This window comes from Papio anubis, chromosome 16 (assembly GCF_008728515.1).
Source record: "Papio anubis isolate 15944 chromosome 16, Panubis1.0, whole genome shotgun sequence".
NCBI lineage: Eukaryota > Metazoa > Chordata > Mammalia > Primates > Cercopithecidae > Papio > Papio anubis.
In genome coordinates this window covers 59,183,558-59,206,321 of record NC_044991.1, presented here as the reverse complement: position 1 = coordinate 59,206,321, position 22,764 = coordinate 59,183,558, and the positions used below count along the sequence as shown (strand labels likewise).

At 47.2% G+C, this 22,764-nt stretch overlaps 1 protein-coding gene across 5 annotated transcripts in view; it reads right to left on the bottom strand.

The window, feature by feature from the left end:
• The window catches only part of HCK (HCK proto-oncogene, Src family tyrosine kinase), a 48,920-nt gene extending 28,547 nt beyond the window's left edge, over nt 1–20,373 (bottom strand). For 2 of the 5 annotated variants that reach the window (XM_031656649.1, XM_021921160.2), the window contains exon 1: nt 1,006–1,126. In XM_031656649.1, coding sequence (XP_031512509.1) covers nt 1,006–1,125 — 120 coding nt within the window. In that variant the 5' untranslated portion in view covers nt 1,126. Of the gene's footprint in view, nt 1–794; nt 924–1,005; nt 1,127–3,813; nt 3,994–20,089 lie in introns of those variants that run through there. The other 3 variants (XM_021921159.2, XM_003904891.4, XM_031656651.1) reach the window with 3 other exon arrangements.
• Nucleotides 20,374–22,764: the final 2,391 nt, after the last annotated feature.

The following is a 22,764-nucleotide window of genomic DNA, read 5'->3' as shown; positions in this document are numbered from 1 at the left end:
ACTGGGGGATGCTGCTTGATCCCTCCCCTCAAAACACAGTGAGGGGGTTGGTCCGGATCAGTGTTTTCTGACTACATTTGAAGAAATCATAGGCCCACCAATGATTTATAGTCCATAAATAAAGGCTCCATTATGTATGTGAAACAATCTAAATGTCCATGCAAAGGGGAAATGACACCTAAACTGTGGTGTTCTAAGCAACTTCTTCTTTTTTTTTTTTTTTTTAAAGAGACAGGGTCTCCCTGTATTGCGCAGGTTGGAGTGCAGTAGTATGATCATAACTCATGCAGTCTCGAACTCCTGAGCTCAAGCAGTCCTCCCGCCTCAGCCTCCCAAAATGCTGGGAGTACAGGTGTGAGCCACTGCACCTGGTCTGTGGTTTCATTTTTGAGAAGAATGTATTTGTGTGTCACACAGTAGGATTATTGTGCGGATTAGGGTGCTAATAACCGTAAAGGCTTAGAACAGTGCTTGGTTCATAGTCAGCTCTGCATAAACATAAAAGAAGTTGGTAAATACCTCTCCTAGCATGACTGCTTCTCTTTTTACAACTCTTGCTGTTGTTCCTGCTGCTACTCTTGGTCTTATACTTGTGCAATTATGGTTGGTACTATTACTATGACAATTGTTACTGTATTTTTGCAGTGCTGCTGATACTACCATTACGTGGTCACTTCAGCTGCTATCATGACTAGTCACTCATTATTCTCAGCACTGCTTTTGCTTCTGCCCAGGCCCAATGCCTGAGATGCTCACTCAACCTGTTTGGTGGAGCCCAGGCTAACGGGTCAAACCTGGGCTGCAGGAAAAGAGAGGTGACTTCCTTGTCCCTATGCATGCTGGCACTGCATCCCGGAGAGTCGAGTCGGGTCACTGTTGGTGGCCAGTCAGCTCCCTTTCACTCCAAGCTCACCCTGCCCAGCCTTGGGAAGACAGGAGGCTGTTAGGGCAATGTTGGGGCAGCATCCGGCAGCCCACAGGGAAACTGGGACCTCCCCTACTCACCGGCTTGATGGTGGATGTGGGATCCGGCACATACACAGGGCAGTGTGGGTTGGCGCTGGTTTCAGTTTTTGAGAATGTATTGCCTCCGGCCTGGAGGAACTTGGACTTCATGCACCCCATCCTGCAGCAGACAGAAGGGAGGTGAGCCCCGGTTACCAAGAGCCTCATGCGGGGAAGTCTTCTGATGCTGGCATTCCAGGTCTCCTGCCCCTGGACTGGCTCCCACTGGCCTTCCCAGTCTTAACTCCCCTTCTAGCTCCAAGCACCCTCAACATCCCCACACAGAACCCACTCCATCCTTGCCTCCTCTGGGCTTCCCCATGTCCACGTGCCATAGCACTGGCCCAGGGCTGACAAGCTGTCATTGTCATGGGTACCAAGGACCAGCGTGATGGGTGTTTATTCAGAGGATGGCATGAGGATAACAGAAATGTAACAGGTCGAGCTGTTGGGGGGCAGAGCAGGTGGTGGGCACTGCCGGCTCTCAGGTCAGAAAGCCTCAGCTGATCCTTGGTCCCTCCACCCCACCAGCACCTCACTGACCACTTTCCTTCCCCCTACCCACCTCTTGGGTCTTCATCGGCAAAATGGGGACAATAATAAGACCTATGGTGGGGAAACACTCAGTGCAGTGTCAGGCTCAGAGCAAACACTACAGAAAAACTACAGTGTTATCTGATGATAAATTGCCATTTTTATATTAAATAACAAGATGAGGTCACATAACATGGCTCAAACAATCTAGTTTGTCAAGGCACTGTATTCCTGGTATCATTTTGTAAATGGCTTATAACTCCTTCCCTCCCTCCCTCCCTCCCTTCCTTCCTTCCTTCCTTTCTTCATCCTCCCCTTCCTCTTTCCCGCCTCCTCCCTCCTCCTCCTCTCTCTCTTCTCCTTCTTCTTCTTCTTCCTCTTCCTCTTCCTCCTCTCTTTCTGTCTGTTTCTCTCTGAGTTATTTGGTAATTCATTCATCCATTTACACAGCCAACATTTACTGGGCACTTTTCTAAACTGTGAAAAAGGGAAGCAAATTCATGCCCTCAGGAATTCAACTGTAGCCGAATGGGAGACAGAGACAATAAACAGGCCAACAAATAAACAACAGGACAAATAACAGGACAAATTGAGTTAGTGAAAAGTGTGAGGACAATAAGAGAGGGTGCTACGGGAAACAACAAGTCTGGCCCTTTTAGGCAGGGCATTTGGCATTTGGGGAAGACCTCTCAGAGGAGGGGATACAGAACCTGCGGTCTAAATGACACGAAGGAGCCAGTCAGGGGACACTCTGAGGGAAAAGTGTTCCAGGCAGAGGGAACAGCAAATGCAAAGGCCCTGAGGCTGGCACGTGCTTGGAGAGAAGTTGGAGGCACTGAAAGCAGGAGAGTGTGGCTGAAGCGCATGGGCAGGGGAGAGGGTGGTTGTGATGCGGCCACCGCACCCTGGAGGGCCAGTGAGGACTTTGGATTTTATTCTAAGGATGATGGAAAGTTTCTGACAGGAGAATGATGGAATTCAATTTGCACTTTAAATAATCCCACCAGTGGCTGAGTGAGGGGTGGACAGTAGGGAGTAGGGCAGGGAACCCTGTGAGAAATCTGCCTAAATGTTCAGGTATGAGATGATGGTGGCCCAGGGCAGGGTGAGGGCAGAGAGGAGTTAAGCATTGGACAGGTTTGGGGAACATATTGGAGGTAGAGCTTGCAGGCTTTGCTGCTGTATTCAATTAATTTAAGGATGCTTAAACAAAACACATTTACTTCAAGTAGAGTAAAAACATAATTGTAAAAGTGGAAGAAACGTTTCATTTCTTTTCTCAAAATGTGCACACACATTTGCTGAGAAGGCAGCCTGTGACAACCACATAAGGAAGTGCTTGCTTTTCTCATCTCTGCACAATTGCCATTTTCTTCTAAAGCAGTTAGAACTCAGTTATACTTCTCTTGTTAAAATAAACATGTGTTGTGGTTTAAGAAAAAAAAAACACGCCCAAATTCTTAGGCTTAGACGAGTTACTTTTAAAAACGAAAAAAGATTCCTTTTATTTACAAGGATTTGCCTCTTCTGGTGGGAACTGGGAAAGATTTGCCACCTCAAGACTTGAGCAGTTTTGCTTCATTTGTCTTTTGGAAATAAAGTAAGGAACACATTCAGACTCTTGGAGTGCTGGATCATTAATTTGAAAAATTATCGGCCGGGCGCGGTGGCTCAAGCCTGTAATCCCAGCACTTTGGGAGGCCGAGACGGGCGGATCACGAGGTCAGGAGATCGAGACCATCCTGGCTAACATGGTGAAACCCTGTCTCTACTAAAAAGTACAAAAAAACTAGCTGGGCGAGGTGGTGGACGCCTGTAGTCCCAGCTGCTCGGGAGGCTAAGGCAGGAGAATGGCGTAAATCCGGGAGGCGGAGCTTGCAGTGAGCTGAGATCCGGCTACTGCACTCCAGCCTGGGCGACAGAGCCAGACTCCGTCTCAAAAAAAAAAAAAAAAAAAAGAAAAAGAAAAATTATCACAATTAATCACAGATTTATAATGTACTTGCATGCATTTAAAACTGAAACCGGCACCTCTCTTAGAGATAAATGTCCATGACAGTTCTGGGAAATTAAACATGCATCTTGTGTGGCGTGTATGACATAAAAGGATCTCACATTTCGTATGTTTTGGTCAGCATAAAGATGTTCTGGGAAGAGCAGCACTGTGTCAGGTAGGATAGCTCACTCTGTCTCTCTGGGCACCCACCGATCTGCAGCTGCAAGCATTGCGATTCCCAATCCACACGTGTTGAGCACCTCGTATGCTTCACTTACGTGATCAATGTACATATTCAAGATGGTCACAGGGTCCCGAGGGAGAGGTCTTGGAAGACCTGTGTTCATTCACAATCCAAGGCCATCTCTGAGAAAGGGTGGCGAGGGTTCTACCTCACAGGGTGGTGGTGAGCATTGAGCAAGTTGATGAGTGTCAAAGTGCGCAGCATGCAGTAAGCGCTGCAGAAACATTAACCACCACCATTTCTGTTTACTGGAAGACGTGGCACTGCCCCGGAGCATGAAGCAAGCACAATTTGCAATTCCTCTGACTCACAAGCCTAGATACCGCAACACTGGAGAAGTTCGCTCTTTTTAAAATAGGGAATTCCCATGAGTTCCATTTTCTCACTATAAAGCATGATTTGTTTTCTCAGAGACAGTCTCGCTCTGTCACCCAGGGTGGAGTGCAGTGGTGCTTACTGCAACCTTGACCTCCCAGGATCAAGTGATCCTCCCACCTCAGCCTCCTGAGTAGCTGGGACTACAGTTACAAACTACCATGCCTGGTCAATCTTTTAAAATGTATTTTCTGTAGAGACAGGAGGCAGAGAAGGGGGCAGGTCTCACAATGTTGCTCGGGTTGGTCTTGAACTCCTGACCTCCAGTGATGCTGCTACCTTGGCCTCCCAAAGTGCTGGGATATAAGCCACCATGCCCAGCTGAAAGTGTGATTTTTCTAAAAGTGATACACTGGCAGGAGTCAAATTTGTGTAAAATGTGATTGTTACCCTAAATGAGAGAACCATGTCTACTGCCTGGCGTGGACAGGGCATCAGAAATGTCCATGTTCATGGTCACTAGGCCCAGAAATGTCATGCGAGCCACAAATATAAGTTGAAGTTTTCTACAGCCAGATTTTTAAAAATTAAAATTTTATTTTATTTTATTTTTTCCTTTTTAAAAAATCATTTATTTTTATTTCCCTTCTAAATTTATTTTTAGTTTCTATTTTTTAAAATTATATTTATTTATTTATTTTTTTGAGACAGAGTTTTGCTCTTGTCACCCAGGCTGGAGTATAGTGGTGCGATCTCCACTCACCACAACCTCTGCCTCCCGGGTTCAAGTGATTCTCCTGTCTCAGCCTCCTGAGTAGCTGGGATTACAGGCATGTGCCACTACGCCTGGCTAATTTTTGTATTTTTAGTAGAGACATGGTTTCACCATGTTGGTCAGGCTGGTCTTGAACTCCCGACCTCAGGTCATCCATCCACTTTGGCCTCCCAAAGTACTGAGATTTCAGGTGTGAGCCACCACGCCCGACCTATTTTTCATTTAAAAAAATTTTTTTTACAGTCAGGTTTTTAAAAGTAAAAAGAAACAAGTGAATTAATTTCAAGATGTATTTATTTTACCCAATATATCAAAATTATTAACATATAATAAATAAAAAATTATTAATGAGATACTTTACATTCTTTTTTTTGTACTAAGCCTTCACATCTCAGTGTGGATTTTACTATTAGAGCACATCTCAGCTATGACTCCATCTGTGCTCAACAGTCGTCTGTGGCTCAGAGCTACCGTATCCAAACATGCACAGACAGAATGCTCCCATCACTGCAGTACAGGAAAGGCTGGTGCTCACGCCTGCATTCCTCAGTGCTTAGCCCAGTGCCTCCTGGCACACAGTAGGAGTGTCATGCACAGTGAGTGAATGGCTGCATGCCTGGTGTGCCATGCTTTATGTAGTAGGAAATAAAAGCGTCTGTCAGCACCATAAGACGGGGCAAAAACAAAAAAACAAAAAAAAGAAAAGAAAAGCATCAGGACATAGTTCCTACGACCGAGTTGAGAAGGGGAGACTGGACACACAATTACATTCCGAAGCCACATACTAAGAAGCTATTAGGAGATACAGAAAGTAGAATGGTGGTTGCCAAGGGTTGGGGGAAGGGGGAATGAGGAGTTAGTGTTCAATGAGTGTAGCGTTTCAGATGAAATGAGTTATGGAGATGGATGATGGTGAGGGTTGCACAACATTCTGAATGGACTGAATACCACTGAAGTGTACATTTGCAAATGATCACGACAGAAAATTTGTTATATGTATTTTACCACAATTTTAAGAATGAAAGAAAAAGAAGCTACTAGGGAGTGCTAAAGATAAGAGGGGCCATGCAAAGATTGCTAAAATACTTATTGGGTGAAAAACGCAAACTGTAAACATGTACAACATCAAACCACTCTTGTAAAATGAATGTATGTGCCTATATGTATGTTAGTAAGTTCGTATAAAAAGCAACCTGTTTATAATAATAATTGAGCAGCAAGATAATGAGTTGGGTTTTGAAGAACAGGGAGGATCTGAATAGATAAAGATTGGAGGAAAGTCAAAAATATTCCAAAGAAGAGCTGACTTCCAAAAAGGATTTGAGGGAGCTTATAATATTAAACCATATACAGAGCACTGCAAGTCTCAAAAAGGGTTACTCTACACCATATAGAAGGGAAAGATTATTGAACTAGAAGCCCAGGATGGGACTGCTACTACCATTGAGTACTAGATTTATCTCTGAGCTTCCTAGTAGCCATGATAAAAATGGAAACTTGTACAACATCACCATAAGATCTCAGGAAGCACAGCAATTTGTCTGTTGACAGAAACAAGTATTTTTTGAGTACTAAATTCAAGATAATTTGTTCTGTGGCTCCTCATAAGAAGGTCACTGGGGCTGGGTGCGGTGGCTCATGCCTGTAATCCCAGCACTTTAGGAGGCCGATGTGGGCAGATCACTTGAGGTCAGGGGTTTGAGACAAGCCTGGCCAATATAGTGAAACCCTGACTCTACAAAAATGTAAAAAATTAGCCAGGTGTGGTGGCACACACCTGTAATCCCAGCTACTCGGGAGGCTGAGTCAGGAGAATCGCTTGAACCTGGGAGGCAGAGGTTGCAGTGAGCCAAGATCGTGCCACTGCACTCCAGCCTGTACAACAAAGCAAGACTCTGTCTCAGAAAAAAAAAAAAAAAAAAAAAAGAAGTCACTGGAGGGCACAATGGACAATTTCTTCAACCGTGATTTGTCAGCAGAATTTATGGTAAGTTGGTGAGTGGTTCCCAAACAGATGGCGCTGATATTATTCAGGTGGGTTTGGGAACAGGCGATGGGGTGAAGGTGGGGAGAGAATGATGGAAGAAAGAGGTTTATGTAGTCCAGGGCCTCTCTGCAGAGTGCCTTGTGACAAAGTGGCTTGAGTGAGTTTAGAAATGCAATATGGTGCTCAGAGTGTGGCTAGCCTGAGAACCAGCAGCCTCAACCTCATAGGGGAGCTGTAAGAAATGCAGAATCTCAGGCCCCACTTCCCAAATCAGAATGTGCATTTTAACAAGGTTCCCAGGTGATTCATGTGAACATTCTAGCCGAGAAGCCTAGAGAACCTCTTTTGCTCCTGCCTCCTCAGCATCTGTCCCTCTTCAGACAACAGTACCTGGATTTTCCTTTGGAGAACCAGCCTTCTCCCACTCAGTGTATGAGGTTTGGTGGGGGCGGATCCCACCCTTGCCTTCAGGGATTGGCAACTTGACACAGGCCTGGCCAATCAGAGAATCCCGTATCCTCTGGCCCCCTGGCTACAGATATTGGTTCAGCTATAGGCATATATGTCCTCCTCACTGAGGCAGTCTGCTCTGGGATTTTGCTGGAAAAAATAGGGAAAAAGCACCCTCTTTCTACAAGGATTGTTGAGATGTAGGAACCTCGAGTTCTTGGAAACCACCTCAACATCATCAAGGTAAAAGCTGCTTTAAAGTGAAGCCACCAGAGAGGACAACAGAGCTGAGGTATGGAGATTAAGTAATTCCTGAAGATAAATTGAGCACCTGGCTCCAGCTGTGCCTGAAGCCGATATACCTCAGGATTTTTCCAGTCCACAGGCAAATAAATTCTCAGTTTTGCTTAAGCCAACTTGAGTTGGGTTTCTGCCATTTGAACTCAAAAAGTCTTCACTGATTCTTGCATATTCTTGCGTCACACTCTGGATTGAATGAACCAGTGTCTGGGAGTGAGGGCCTGGAATCTGTAGTTCTAACAATTCTGCAGGAAATTAGTATATACACTAAAATTTGAGACCCACCAACGTAGCAGAATGAAGGCTGAACTTGGGAGTCAGAACACTTGAGTTTGGATCGCAGTTCTGCCACCGACTGGGGATGTGACCTTGAGCAAGTCATTTGCCCTCTCTGAGCCTTATTTTTCTTTCCTGCTAAATAGGAGGCCTTGCTTCTCAGGCTTGGCCTGAGGTCCTATGTGACTAGGGATGTGAAGGACTGTGTAAAACTTCTGCATACGCATTTCTCATCTAATGTGCTTCAAAAGCAGGCTCTGAGAGCAGAAGTAGCCCGCCTGGTGGCACACCCACTCAGAACTGCTGATCCCTGGTAAAGACACTTCCTCAGGCCACTGCTGACCCTGGGGACCTGAAACCTGCTCCTCATCACCTCAGCCTCCGCTGAGGGAAATGAGAGGGGTCAGCTTGCTTGTGCCTGGCTGCTTCCCACGGTCACCATGCTGGCTGTGGAGGCCTCAGAGACTCGGCCTGTGCTCTCGGAGTCAAGCTCAAGGCGGAGAGGCCAGGGCCTGCCTGAGCATCCATGCAGTGGGCTGGAGATGGTTTTCTGGGAGCTTCTATGCTTAAGCAGAAGCCTGCAAGGGCTGGGGGTGTGAAGCCCTGGATTGTGGTCTCATCTCTGCCATAAGCTCATTGTGTGACTGTAGGCAAGTCTCAACTTGTCTCTGAGCCTCAGTTTCTCTAAATGTGAAATGAGATGTTGGATGAGAAGTTCTCTGAAAGAAGCAGCTGCAGTTCTTTCCTGCATAGAATCCATTCCCCCTTCTTCTAACAACAGTTGTCCAATTTTCCTTTGGGAATTACTCCTCCCCTAGTCTCAGTTTACAGCTTGGGATAGAGTTGACTCCAATGCCTGGCTGTAGAGGTGGGTCTGTGACCAAATCTAGCCAATGAGAGTTGCAGTAATAGAAGCAGAGATGGGTGTCTGGGCACAGTGGCTCCTGCCTGTAATCCCAGCATTTTGAGAGGCAGAGGCAGGTGGGTCACCAGATGTCAGGAGTTCAAGACCAGCCTGGTCAACATGGTGAAATCCCCATCTCTATTAAAAATACAAAAAATTAGCCAGGCATGGTGGCAGGCACCTGTAATCCCAGCTACTTGGGAGGCTGAGACAGGAGAATTGCTTGAACCTGGGGGGTGAAGGATTCAGTGAGCTGAGATCGTGCCATTGCACTCCAGCCTGGGTGACAGAGCAAGACTCTATCTCAAAAAAAAAAAAAAGAAGGAAGGAAGGAAGGAGAGAAAGAAAGAAAGAAAGGAAGGAAGGAAGGCAGGAAGGAAGGAAGGAAGGAAGGAAGGAAGGAAGGAAGAAGGGAAGGAAGGAAAGGAAGGAAGGAAGGAAGAAAGAAAGAAAGAAAGAAAGAAGCAGAGATGGGCATGTGATTCAATTCTGGCCAACAAGAGCCAGCCTTTGGTTTCTAGCTGGAAAAAAAGGCCTGCAGCAGCACGGCAAAGTCAAGAAAGCCTTGCCTGAAGCTGATATCTCAGGGATTTTCCAGTAACCTCCTTCTGCTTGAGCCAGTTTTGAGTTGGATTTATTCCCCCTTAAACATCAAAGAGTCTTGCCCAAAGAGTGCAGAGGGATTTCTTATAAGGGATTGTGATTCACACTTAAGTGTAAATGACTGATGGCAAAGACCTCCCTGATACCAGGTTTTGGTAGAAGAGAAGGTAAGATGGTACTAACCTATTAGAGCAGGTGAGGATGCGAGGAATACGGACCTCATTAAGCTGATGGCACTGCAGCCATGCCTTAAAAGGGCCTGGTGATAGAGGCTGGGTGCAGGCGCTCATGCCTGTAATCCCAGCACTTTGGGAAGCTGAGGTGGGAGAATTGCTTTGAGCCCAGGAGCACGAGGCCAGTCCTGACAACATAGCAAGACCCTGTGTCTGCCAAAAAAAAAAAAAAAAATTAGCTGGGCATGGCAGCATGTGCCTGTAGTCCCAGCTACTTGGGAGGCTGAGGTGGGAGGATCACTTGAGCCTGGGAGGTTGAGGCTGCAATGAGCTGTAGTCATGCCACTGCACTTCAGCCTGGGCTATAGAGCAAGACTGTCTCAAAAAAAGAAGCGCCTGGTATCTAATAGGCCCTCCATACACATTTGTGGAATGGATGTATTATGTTCTACTCTCTATGGGCCTCATCATACTTGGCTAAAGTCAACAGAGCAGAATTATGAAGTTATTTTTCAGATAGGGAAATGGAAGCCCATGGGATAGTGGGTCCCCTGGCTAGTCAGTGGCAGGTCCAACTGGCACTCAGCTCTCCTGCCTCTCATCATCCACTGAGGTCAGCCCTAGAGGCTGTGGGCAATGAAGGGGAAGGTGAGAATGAGGAACCCAAACAGAACTCTCAAGAAGGTAGACCGCTGGGGGCCCAGGGCTTAAGGCTGTTCAGTTACAGGAACTTTCTCTTCTCAGAACAGCTCAGCCATGGGGGTGGGAAAAAAGTATTTCCCCAACAGGAGTCAACTTCCTGAGCAGTGCCTTAGGGGTGCAGAGTCTAGCAGCTCCCTCTCCTCAGGTTCCCTGACTGTCTTCTGAATGAACTGTCTTTATCCCTGAGTGACTATTGTCCCTAATAAACAGTTAGGGGTCACTCCTGACTTCTCACCTCTTCCCTTTACTGAGCCTCAGCTTCTTTCTCACAGAGCTCAAAACTTTCATTTTGCAAGCAGGAAGGAACTTGGGAGATCAGCATTTTCATTGGACAAGTGGAGTAACAGCCCCAAGAAGCTGTGTGGGCCCTGGCTCACATGATGGCAAGCGACAGAGCAACATACTGAAGGAGAACTCAGGGCCTTTGGTCATTTGCCTGGCTCAGCCATAGGGTTGGCTCTGAGATGCATGTGTTTCAACCACTTGTTCAACCACATATGAAACTCATAGCATGTTCAATGTCACTTTTGGATCCCTTGGTCAATTTCAGAATTCCAGAGCAACTGTGAACCTCCTTGGAATGATTTTCTCTCCAAGGTAGGCAGGAGGCAGGGCAGTTTGAAAATAGAGCATGAGATTTGAAGTCAGATGGAGCTGGGTTTGAATCCTTATTCTGCCTTTTACAAATAAGTGAGCCTTTTAAAATGTAAGTCATTCTGAGCACTGTGGCTCACAGCTGTAATCCCAACACTTGGGGAGGCTGAGGCGGGCAGATCACCTGAGGTCGGGAGTTGGAGACTAGCCTGACCAACATGGTGAAACCCTACTCTACTAAAAATACAAAAATTAGCCGGGCATGGTGGCGCGTGCCATCACTGTCTAGCCTGTTCCCAGCTATAGTCTTCATACCCCTGACCACCTCTTAAACATGGTGGTCATGAGGATGCACCTCTCAGATCTCCAACTGCAGGAGTACAATTGGAGAAATTGATCAGCAGCTCAGCTGCTGTGCTTCAGAGCTGCTCTCATGGGCTGCATCACTGCTGTTAAGGGCTGCTCCCAGCCAATGACTGAATGTGGCAGGGAGACTGAAGCCTGCCCATTTCTGGGGGACCTCTGTCAAGAGACTTTGGCCAAAGGCTCCTTAACAGCCTTGACAAACGTTCCTTAGAATGGCATGGCAGCCGGGCACGGTGGCTCACGCTTGTAATCCCAGCACTTTGGGAGGCAGAGGCAGGCGGATCACAAGGTCAGGAGTTCAAGACCAGCCTGGCCAACATGGTGAAACCCTGTCTTTACTAAAAATACAAAAATTAGCCAGGCATGGTGGTTCATGCCTGTAATCCTAGTTACTCAGGAGGCTGAGGCAGGAGAATTGCTTGAACTCGGGAGGTGGAGGTTGCAGTGAGCCAAGACTGTGCCAGTGCACTCCAGCCTGGGCGACAGTGAGACTCTGTCTCAAAAAAAAACCAAAATAAAGCAACAACAGAAAAAAAAAAAAAAATGGCACGGCAGTCCAAGACACGTCCTCCTTTTATTCCTTTCTTCTTCCTTCCTTTTTTCCTTCCTTTTCTTTTTCATTCGTGGCCAGAGGTGCCTCAATATCTGATGGCTCTCCTGTCTTCTCCTGGTTTCTTCCCATTTTCTATCATAGCCATTTCCTCCAATAAATGTCTTGCACATTTAACGCTATGGGAGTCTGCTTCTCAAAGGACTTGAACCATCTCAGGGTATGCTGAAGTTAAGTATAAAAAAATAGATAAAATAAAAAGAAAATAAAAAATAAAAAAGGACCTGGACTAACACACCTAATGTATTACCTGTTGATTTGTTTATTATCCATCTGACCATTAGGATGTGAGATATGACAGTAAGGACTTTGTTGTGTTCACTGCTATATCCCCAGTATGCAAAACTGGAACACAGCATGTGCTCAATAAATTCTTATTGAATGAAGTCCCCTTTAGCCTGCTGGATGCCCCCAGATTTCCTGTCTAAACAATAGCTATAAATAGGCCAGGTGCAACGGCTCATGCCTGTAATCCCAGCACTTTGGGAAGCTAAGGCGGGTGGATCGCCTGAGGTCAGGAGTTCGAGACTGGCTGGCCAACATGGTGAAACCCTGTCTCTAGCAAAAATACAAAAATTAGCTGTGTGTGGTAGTGGGCGCCTGTAATCCCAGCTACTTGGGAGCCTGAGGCAGGAGAATTGCTTGAACTTGAGAGGCAGAGGTTGCAGTGAGCCAAGATTGTGCCACTGCACTCCAGACTGTGCAACAGAGTGAAACCCTATCTCAAAACAAAAACAAACAAACAAAAAGAAAACCAATAGCTATAAATATATGTTTAAACTGAGAAGGGTGATGCACATTTGCTCGCTTCTGCTGGGAGAGAAGCAGTCTTTCCTTGGCTGCTACTCAGTGGAAGTTTCCTCTTCCAGAGAGGACACAGTGGCCAGTTCACCACCAGGGCCACTTTTTACTTTAACCTGCTGTGGTACTGAGAGGTCAGCTGCCCCCAAACCTGTCCTCCACAAATGGAATCCTCAAAGCCACAGTAACACATGTGCTGACCCTTTTACTTTTTTTTTTTTTAATCATTGACAAAGCTCCAGGTCTCAGTTTCTGTCGTTTTTGAAGGGTATGTATTTTGTTTTTAAAATGACCTTTTACCACCTAGTAAAACATTAGTGCATCCTTCTTGTTAAAAATTAAACCACTGGCCAGGTGCAGGGGCTCACGCCTGTAATCCCACACTTTGGGAGGCCGAGGTGGGCGGATCACGACGTCAGGAGATCGAGACCATCCTGGCTAACATGGTGAGACTCCATCTCTACTAAAAATACAAAAAATTAGCCGGGCATGTTGGCAGGCGCCTGTAGTCCCAGCTACACAGGAGGCTGAGGCAGGAGAATGGTGTGAACCCGGGAGGCAGAGCTTGCAGTGAGCGGAGATCGTGTCACTGCACTCTAGTCTGGGTGACAGTGCGAGACTCCGTCTCAAAAAAAAAAAAAAAAAAAAATTAAACCATTACAGGCCAAGCATGGTGGCTCACATCCGTAATACCAGCACTCTGAGAGGTCAAGACAGGAGGATCGTTTGAGCCGAGGAATTTAAAACCAGCCTGGGCAACATGGCAAGACCCCATCTCTACAAGATTTTTTTAAATTAGCTGGGTGTGATGGCATGTGCCTGTGATCCCAGCTACTCAGGAGGCTGAGGTGGGAGGATCGCTTGAGCACAGGAGGTTGAGTCTGCATGAGCCATGATAGCGTCACTGCACTCCAGCCTGGGAGACAGGGTGAGACCCTATCTCAAAAAGAAAAAGAAAGAGAGAGAGAAGAAAAGAAAGAAAGAAAGAAAGAAAGAAAGAAAGAAAGAAAGAAAGAAAGAAAGAAAGAAAGAAAGAAGGAAGGAAGGAAAGAAAGAGAGAAAGAAAGAAAATAGAAGCAAAGAAAAGAAGAAGAAGGAGGAGGAGGAGGAAGGAAGGGAAAGAAGAGAGAAAGAAGAAGAAAAAGGAGGAGGAGGAAGAGGAGGAAGAGGAGGAGGAGAAGGAGGAGGAGGGTGAAGGAAGGAAGGTAAAGAAAGAGAAGAAAGAAAGAAAGAGAGAAAGAAAGGAGAAAGAAAAGAAAGAAAGAAAGAAAGAAAGAAGGAAGGAAGGAAGGAAGGAAGGAAGGAGGGAAGGAAGGAAGAAAAAGCAAGAAGGGAAGGAAGATTAAAACATTACAGATACATTTAGGACACTCTTGGATTACTAATTCTCTAAGCCCTCCATGGCCACCTCTTCCCCGACCCAGCTAGCCTCTGCCAGCATTTGACCTCGGCCTCTGCCTCTGCATTTACACACATGTATGTTGAAGCAGAGGCTGTCAGTGCTCTGCCTCTATCACTCCGCCCTTTACCATTTCCGCACATTCTGGCTGGACTTCCAGCTGCCGGCACCTTCAGAGGTTTCTCTGTGGCTACTGGGTGCCTGCTCTGCCTGTGAGCTTGGCAAGCCGAAAGTGCTAGAGAATTATCACACCGCCAGGAGTAGTTTTCAACTAAAGACAGGAGTGGGTGGACAAATACCCCGGTTCCCTCGCCTCTCGAGCCTGTTCTACCCTGGCTCCCACAGCTCCTCAGTGGGAGTGAGCTCCAGGTGCCTGCAGTGGTAACTGGACTGAGAAGACACCTTTACTGACCGCCTTCCGTTCCCCGCCTCACTTCCTTACTCCCCTAGAAGGGTCTCTGGAATCAGCTCTCAAACTATTTGCGTTTGAAACCTTGCCTAGGGTCTGCTTCTGGAGAAACTCAAACTAAGACATATATGCTATGATGGACTAGTGGGTGTGGGGGTGTGTGTATGTGTGTGTGTGTGTCTGTGTGTCTGTGTGTTTTGACATAAAAGGAATCATGCTGCAGGAATCATGAGTAGTATCCTTCTCAGTTCCTCTTTTTTTTTTTTTTTTGAGACGGAGTATTGCTGTTGTTCCGGGCTGGAGTGCAATGGCATGATCTTGGCTCACTACAACCCCGCCTCCCGGGTTCATGCCATTCTCCTGCCTCAGCCTCCTGAGTAGCTGAGATTACAGGCACTCACCACCATGCCCAGCTAATTTTTGCATTTTTAGTAGAGACGGGGTTTCACCATGTTGGCCAGGCTGGTCTCGAACTCCTGACCTCAGGTGATCCACCTGTCTCGTCCTCCCAAAGTCCTGGGATTACACCGTGCCTGGCCTCAGTTCCATTTTTTTTGGATGTGGAAACTGAGGCTCAGAAAGGGAAGAGATTTGCCCAGTGCATCACAACCTGTCTTTGGCAGAGCTGGCACTCAGACTCGGGGTCGTCTACTGTGCTGTATTGACTGTTCTTCATTTCTCTGATAGAGATGAGGCGGGGACTCCTGTTCTCTTGGCTGCACTTATATCTCCTGGGCCAAAGGATTTCAGGGTGATGCCTGGAACTCAGGGAGGTGACTCAAGGGGAGAGTCCGGAGTGCACGTCCTAGCACAGTGCCATCCAGAGCTGTGGGACCACAACCAGGGGCCAAGACCAGGGCACATTTACACTCAAGCACAGGCTGCTTCTGCATCATTACCCACTCCTCTGAAAGCACATTCAAACTCCCAGTCCTGTGGGGGAGGAAACTGGAAAAATGGGGTGGGGACCAATATGTGGTTGGGGTTTATTTAGAAAGGCAGAAGCTGATTGCTTGATGACTTGTATAGATAAAGAAAACTAAACTAAAAAAAAAAAAAAAAAAAAAGATGTAAGAAAGACAGACAGAGGCTGAGAGAGATTGTGCCATTAAATTGCTGTGTGACTTCGGGAAAGTCACTTACCCTCTCTAGGTTTCACATTCCTTTTCTTTTCTTTTCTTTTCTTTTTATGAAACAGGGTCTTGCTCTGTCACCCAGGCTGGAGTGCAGTGGTGCAATCTTAGAACACTGCAACCTTCAACTTCTGGGCTCAGGCGATCCTCCCACCTTAGCCTCCTAAGTAGCTGGGACTACAGCCATGTGCCACCACAACCAGCTAATTTTTGTATTTTTTGTAGAGACAGGGTTTTGCCATGTTACCCAGGCTGGTCTCAAACTCTTGAGCTCAGATGATCTGCCTGTCTCGACCTCCCAAAATGCTGGGATTACAGGAGTAAGCCACCACGCCCAGCCCTTCATGTTCCTTTTCTTTAAAAAAGGAAGCCTCGTCATGACCCAAAGGGTGGGGTTTGAAAACTCAAATGACTGTAGGGACCTGGAGGGTTCTGCGCATGAGGTAAGTGGGCCTGGCAAGGGCCGTACAAGCTGGACAGCCCAGGGCAGTCCCCGGCTCCACTGAGGTTGTCTGAGGAGAACTGGAGTCGTGGGTTCTAGTCTCAGGGCTGCTAACTCTTCTAATTTTTTAGGAGACAGAAATCCAGATTATGTGAGCTCTCCTGAATTTAAATGTTAGCAACTAATTAAAAATAATCACTGTGGGTGGAGGGGTGTTTGGGGAGAGCAGCTGAAATATCTCAGGCAAGGCAGGGAGGAGGTTGTCCAACATTCATTATGTTTGCCCCTTCAGTGTTTTTTTGAGGCCCTACTATGTGTCAGGTGCCAGGTGTTAGAAGATACAGTGGTTTATAGGACAAATATGTTTGTGCTCTTGTAGAATTTACTTTCTAGGAGAGTTTAAAGTCCAAGCCCTGGCTAGTCCTTAGAGTGTAGACAACTTTCTCCTTACTTCCTAGGGGTAAGAACCCCCAGAGGGCAGCCTGGTTTGAATGGGTTTAAGATTCATGCTTTCTGTACCCATTAGAATGGTAATAATAATAATAATAAATATAGTAGGCATTGGCAAGGATGTGAAGCCAATTGAAACCCGTGTATGTTACTGGTGGGGATGTAAAATGGTGGAAAACAGCATAGCAGTTCCTCAAAAAGTTAAAGATAGAACTTTTATATGAACCAGTAACTCTACTTCTAGGTATATACCCAAGGGAATTGAAAACAGGTGCTCAAACAAATACACGCATGCACATGCATGCTCATAGCAGTGTTATTCGCAACAGTCAAAATGTGGAAACAGCCCGAATTTCCATCTGCAGTTAAATGGGTCGATAAATTGTGGAATATTCATACAATGGAATATTATTTGGCCACAAAAGGAATAAAGTACTAATAGTTGCCACGATGTGGATGAATCTTGGAAAACATTATGTTAAGTGAAAGAAGCTAGGCACAGAAAGTCACATAGTATGCTTCGATTTATATTAAATGTACTGAATAAATTAATCCGTAGAGACAAAAAGCAGATTGGTGGTCGCCAGGGGGATGGGGGAATGGGGGTAATTGCTTAATGGGCACGAAGTTTCCTTTTTCAGGGGTGATGGAAATGTTTAGGAGCTACTGAGAGGTGCTTGTACAATGTTGTGAATATACCAAATGCCACTGAATTGTTCACTTAAAAATCATATAGTTAATTTTATAAAGTTATGTGAATTTCACCTCAATTAAAATATTTCTAAAAATTTCAAACTGTATAAAAGATTGCTGGCCGGGCTCAGTGGCTCACACCTGTAATCCCAGCACTTTGGGAGACTGAGACAGGTGGATCATGAGGTCAGGAGATCGAGACTATCCTGGCTACCATGGTGAAACCCCGTCTCTACTAAAAATACAAAAAATTAGCCGGGCGCGGTGGCGGACGCCTTTAGTCCCAGCTACTCAGGAGGCTGAGGCAGGAGAATGGCGTGAACCCAGGAGGTGGAGCTTGTAGTGAGCCAAGATCGTGCCACTGCACTCCAGCCTGGGGAACAGAGCGAGACTCCGTTTCAAAAAAAAAAAAAGATTGCTCTGTTAGAAACGTTAAGCAAATTTTAATACAGGCAAACAGTGGAATATTATGCAGCCACTAAAAATTTAAGAACATTTTAATGACCTGGAAAATGCTACAATGTAATACAAAGCAAATAAGATAAATATAATCTATGTGTAGCATTATACTAATTATGTTAATTTAAAAGTGCATAGAAAAGACTACATAAAGATATATGAAAATATTGTTATTGTTCCCTCAAAAGATTCATGCTTCCATTTTCTTGAACACTTACTAAGTGCCAGGCACAGTGAGTCAGGCAAGTGAAGCGCCTTACAACAGAGAACATGAGGCCTGGAAGAAGGGCCATTGATCCAGGGACAGCTGGGAGGTCAGCAGAGCAATATTCTTTTCTCTTCTCTGCCCCAGAGTCCCTGAGTAACCCTTCGGGCTTCGGTACTCCTGTCGCACAAAGGGGAGGGTGACAGGTGCCCTCTCTGGGGAGCCATCCATCCTTTTGGTTTTTTCCTCAAGAAACACCTGTACATGGGCCGAAAGCTACATATCCAGGATGCTCCTGGCAATATTGTTCATTGTAGTGTACACCTAGGAACAACTGGAGTATTTACCCCCAGGGGAATGGGAAATACTGTAGAGTGGTCACCTGCTGGGATACTCCACAGCAGCTGGAAGGAATGAATGAGGCCTCTGTTTTCTATTTCTCATCCTGGATAGATTTTGACAACTTAATGATAAGAAGGGGCAAATATGCTCCTCTGCTATCCCCTTTCTCAGAATTGCAGAAAAGTCTCACAGTTAGATAGCTTTTTTTTTTTTTTTTTTTTTGAGATGAAGTTTCGCATTTGCTGCCCAGGCTGGAGTGCAATGGCGCGATCTCGGCTCACTGCAACCTCCGCTTCCCTGGGTTCAAGCCATTCTCCTGCTTCAGCCTCCCGAGCAGCTGAGATTACAGGCATGAGCCACCGCATAGATAGCATTTTTAAAGCACACAAAACAATAATATGTGCTGTTTATGCATACATTTATACACAATCCATTTTTAAAGGCACAGCCTGGAAGGACTGTAATCACGACAGCGGTTGCCCCCTGGGGAGGGATAGAAACAGGACTGAGAGTGACACAAGGTGGGGAGACTTCAAATTTTTCTGTTACTTTTAGTAAATTAATTTTTTAAAATCTGAAGCAAACACAACAAAATGCTATCATTTGTTAATTCTGGATGGTGGATTCTTGGGATATTTAATATATTATTCTCTTCACTTTTCTGTATTTCAACCTGTCACCCCCTCCCCTAAAAAAAAAGGACCATAAAGAAAAAACCATGGGATAAGGCAACTGATATGTATTGAGGCCTTTTTCTGTGCCAGGCATAGGCTAGTGCAGCGGTTTTCACAGATGCTCAGCCTCGGATCAGCAACCTCCGCCTCACCAGGTATCGAAGTGATTCTCAGTGTCCTCAGCCTCCAGAGTAGCTGGGATTACAGGCATGTGCCACCACGCCTGGCTAAGTTTTGTACTTTTAGTACAGACGAGGTTTCACCATGTTAGCCAGGCTGGTCTCAAACTCTTGACCTCAAGAGATCCACCTGCCTCAGCCTCCCAAAAAGCTGAGATTACAGGAGTGTGTCACCCTACTCTGCTTTCCTTCAGTATCCAATTAATCCTCTAAACAACCCTGTGAAGGAGGTACTATTACTCTCCCCATCCTACAGTTGTGAAAACAGAAGCAAAGAAAGGCCAAATCCTCTACCCCAGGCCCAACAGGCAGTTTGCCTCTAGAAGCCCCCTCCCCTACCCACTAGCCTAACTGTCTCTCACAGGCACCACCTCTCACATACTCCAATTTCCTGCATCCTTGCAAGAAAGACTTCATAGCTCCGGCTTACAGATGAGGAAACGAATCCTGAGAGGGAGAATTCGTCCAACAAAGAGGTAAGTGTCAGGGCATGCAGCAGTCTTGGGCCAGGAGGTTTAGGGGTTTGACCTAGACCTGCTGTGGGAGGAGGGGCAGAGAGCCGACCAGCTGCAGCCGGCCTGGGTGTGGCTCACACGTCAGGCCTCCGCCCAACTGCCCCCTTCCCCAAGCCGGCTGCCAACTCGGCGTGACCCGGCCCCCACCGGGAACCGTAAGGGCCTTCCCCTCCCAGGCTCTGTGAAGCCCCATCCTTTCCTTCTTCTTTTTTTTTTTTAAATTAACCCCCCACCCCCACCCCTTCGCCAACCCCGCAGCAGAAGGGGAACCTGGACAGCCCAGAGAAGTGGTGGATAGAGTCACTGCACGGGCCGAACCTCCCCTCCCCCTGGCATCCAGCAGTCCGCAGCAGTGCCGCCCCTCTCCTGGGCACCCTCCCCTGGCTGTCGACCCCTCATCCCACAGGCTACCCGCGGCTCCCCCGACGTTCCCGTCTCTCCTCGCTGCCCTCAGCAGCACCCGTAACCAGCCCTCCCCACTCCCCTAGACTCCCTCCGCCGCCTGGGACCCCTCGCGGGCCGGATATTCCCGGTCCCCTGTGCGCGGCACTCACCTGGGCGCCCGCTCCTGGTCTCGCGGGCAGCCCGGATCCTCGCAGCTCGAGCGCCCCCCCAGCTCGGCAGTCCCCGAGGTTCCGGGGTGCCAGTGCTGGGAAACTGACTTTCTAGAACTAGAGGCGGGGGCGGCGCTCGCAGGGACTTTGGTGCCGCGGGCGTGTCTCGCCCTGCACTGTCTGGGTCCCTTCCCACTCGCCTCTAAGCCTCCGACGTGCTCCCGGACTGGGACCAGGGAAGCGGTGGTGCCCGCAGGCCATCTGGGCGCTTTAGCCGCGCCCTGAGCGATGCTAACTCCGCCCCAAGTGTCCTAACGCCGCCCCGAAGACTCAGAAGCCACCCCAGGATCCTAACCTGCTCCCCAAGGGTCATAACCTCCGTCTTCTGCAAGCAGGATCCCAAACCCGCCACCAAGAGAAAAAACAAAAAAAATTAGCATCATCCATCGGAGGCTTCTAACGCGTCCACCAAGGATGTTAACCTCCATTCCTTCCGCTCTACTCTCCCTAACACCTCCCCATCCCACCGCCCAGCGTCCTACCGCAGTCTCCGAAGGATCCCAAATGCCACCCCTGGGGATTCGAACCCTCTCGTCTAAGAACCCCAGCACCCGCTCCCATGCTCCCAAGATCCTAACTCCGCCCCGCCAAAGGATTTTTAAACTAAACTTGCCCCCAAAGATTCTAATCTGCCCAATGGAAAGATCCGAACTCTCACTTCAGTGAATTCTAACCCTGCCTTAAAGATTTAGAACACTAACCCCAGGGTTCCAATACCGCTCCTGCTCCTGCGCGATCCCAACCTGCCGCCGCCTAAGAGTTTTAATCCCCAGGGGTCTATCCCGCCGGTCCAAAGACTCCAACCCTGCCCTTCAGAGATCCTAACCCCACCTATCAAAGGATTCCTGCTACAGTCTTCAAAGATTCCAACCCCACGCTGGAAAGGCCTTACCCTACCCCGGAAGCATCGTGATCCCTTTCCCCCACCACTCCGACCCCTCCCTTCTGGCCCGGCCCCCCCAGCGCCGCGGCCCGAGACTTCCAGGCCCGTCTGTGGTCAGCGGTTTCCCTTCCGCAGGCCTGCTCCATTCAGACGCCACGCAAAGTTCCTCTCTCGAAGGAACCACCGTGGCCATGCAAAGTTCCCCGACCAAAGGAACTACCCTGGCCATGCAAAGTTCCCCGCCCGAAGGAACCACCCTGGCTTCCGGGCAGCTCAGAGGACTCCCAGACTGGGGGAGGTGGTCTGGAGAGTTGAGGAGTCAGGCTGGAGGGTGACTGAGGTCCCAAGTGGATGGGATTGTGCCCAGCTCCAGGCAAGGGCAGAACACACCCTCTCCTGAAAACACAGGGGCTATCACCCTAAATTCTGTGTAACACACCTCCAAAATCTCCAAAATGTACAAGAATCATACTGTGTCTCTCTATTCCCGTTCTACCAGCTGATCGGGGCTACCGTCATTTCTTCACTCATTTCTTCATTCATTCATTCATTCATTCATTCATTCATAATTCATTCAGCAATGCTGTCCTGGGGGCTGGGGGATGCAAGGGTTCTTAACTTGGCACTATTGACATTTGGGCCACGTAATTGTTGTGGGGGACTGTCCTGTGAATGATAGGATGTTTAACAGGATTCCTGGGCTCTACCCACTAGTTGTCTATAGCGTCCTCCTCCCCAGTTGTGACAACAAAATGTCTCCAGACATTTGTAAAATGTCTCCTGGTGGGGAAGGGGGGAAGAACCATGAATGGGAAAGACAATGACCCTACTCTTATGATTTTGGTATATGTGCCTGCACGGGCCTTTTTTCCTTCTCTTTAGCCTACAGTGCTGTTTTAAGGGGGTCTCCCATCCAAGTACTAACCAGGCTTGATCCTGCTTAGCTTCCAAGGTCAGACAGGATCAGATGCGTTCAGTGTGGTATGGCATAGATAACTTAAAAAAAAAAAAATAGAGATGGGGTCTTGCTATATTGCCCAGGCTACTCTTGAATTCTGGGACTCAACTGAACCTCATGCCTTGGCCTCCCAAAGTACTGGGATTACAAGTGTGAGCCATTGCACCCAGCCTGTATATGCTTTTTATAAAAACAGATAATGTTCTGAATGTATGTTTAATGTTACTCATCAATTTTTGTACATTCCCTCCCACCACCCCATCACTGTTGTTAATATCCAGTCATGTTTCCAAAGGTAGCGGCCATACATGTAGTCACTGTTTACATCCTTCACATTTTATTTATCCATTATCCTAGTCATGGACACCTAGATTGCACACAATTTCCCACTACTATAAATAGTGCCACAGTGGACATCCTCATACACGTCCCCTTATCGTCCTACATTAGAATTTTGTAAGGACTTGCTTTGCCAAGAATGACAGGTTTGCAGAATTACCACTGCCCTACTCTTTCTCCCATCATTTCCCCTTATCTTTACCAACCCTTGGTATTATCCATTGGTCTTAATTTGAGTTCCCCAGAAGCAGACCCTGGACATGGATCCAAGTGAAAATAGTTTATTTAAGAGATGCAGAAGACAATAGTAGGGGAGTAGGTGGATGAGACAGGGAAGGGAGGGAAGCCAGTTAAAAAGAGTATCATGAAGCCAGTTACCATTATGGGCAACTGGAATTCAATTCTGCAGGGGATCTCTGGAGATATACCCACTTC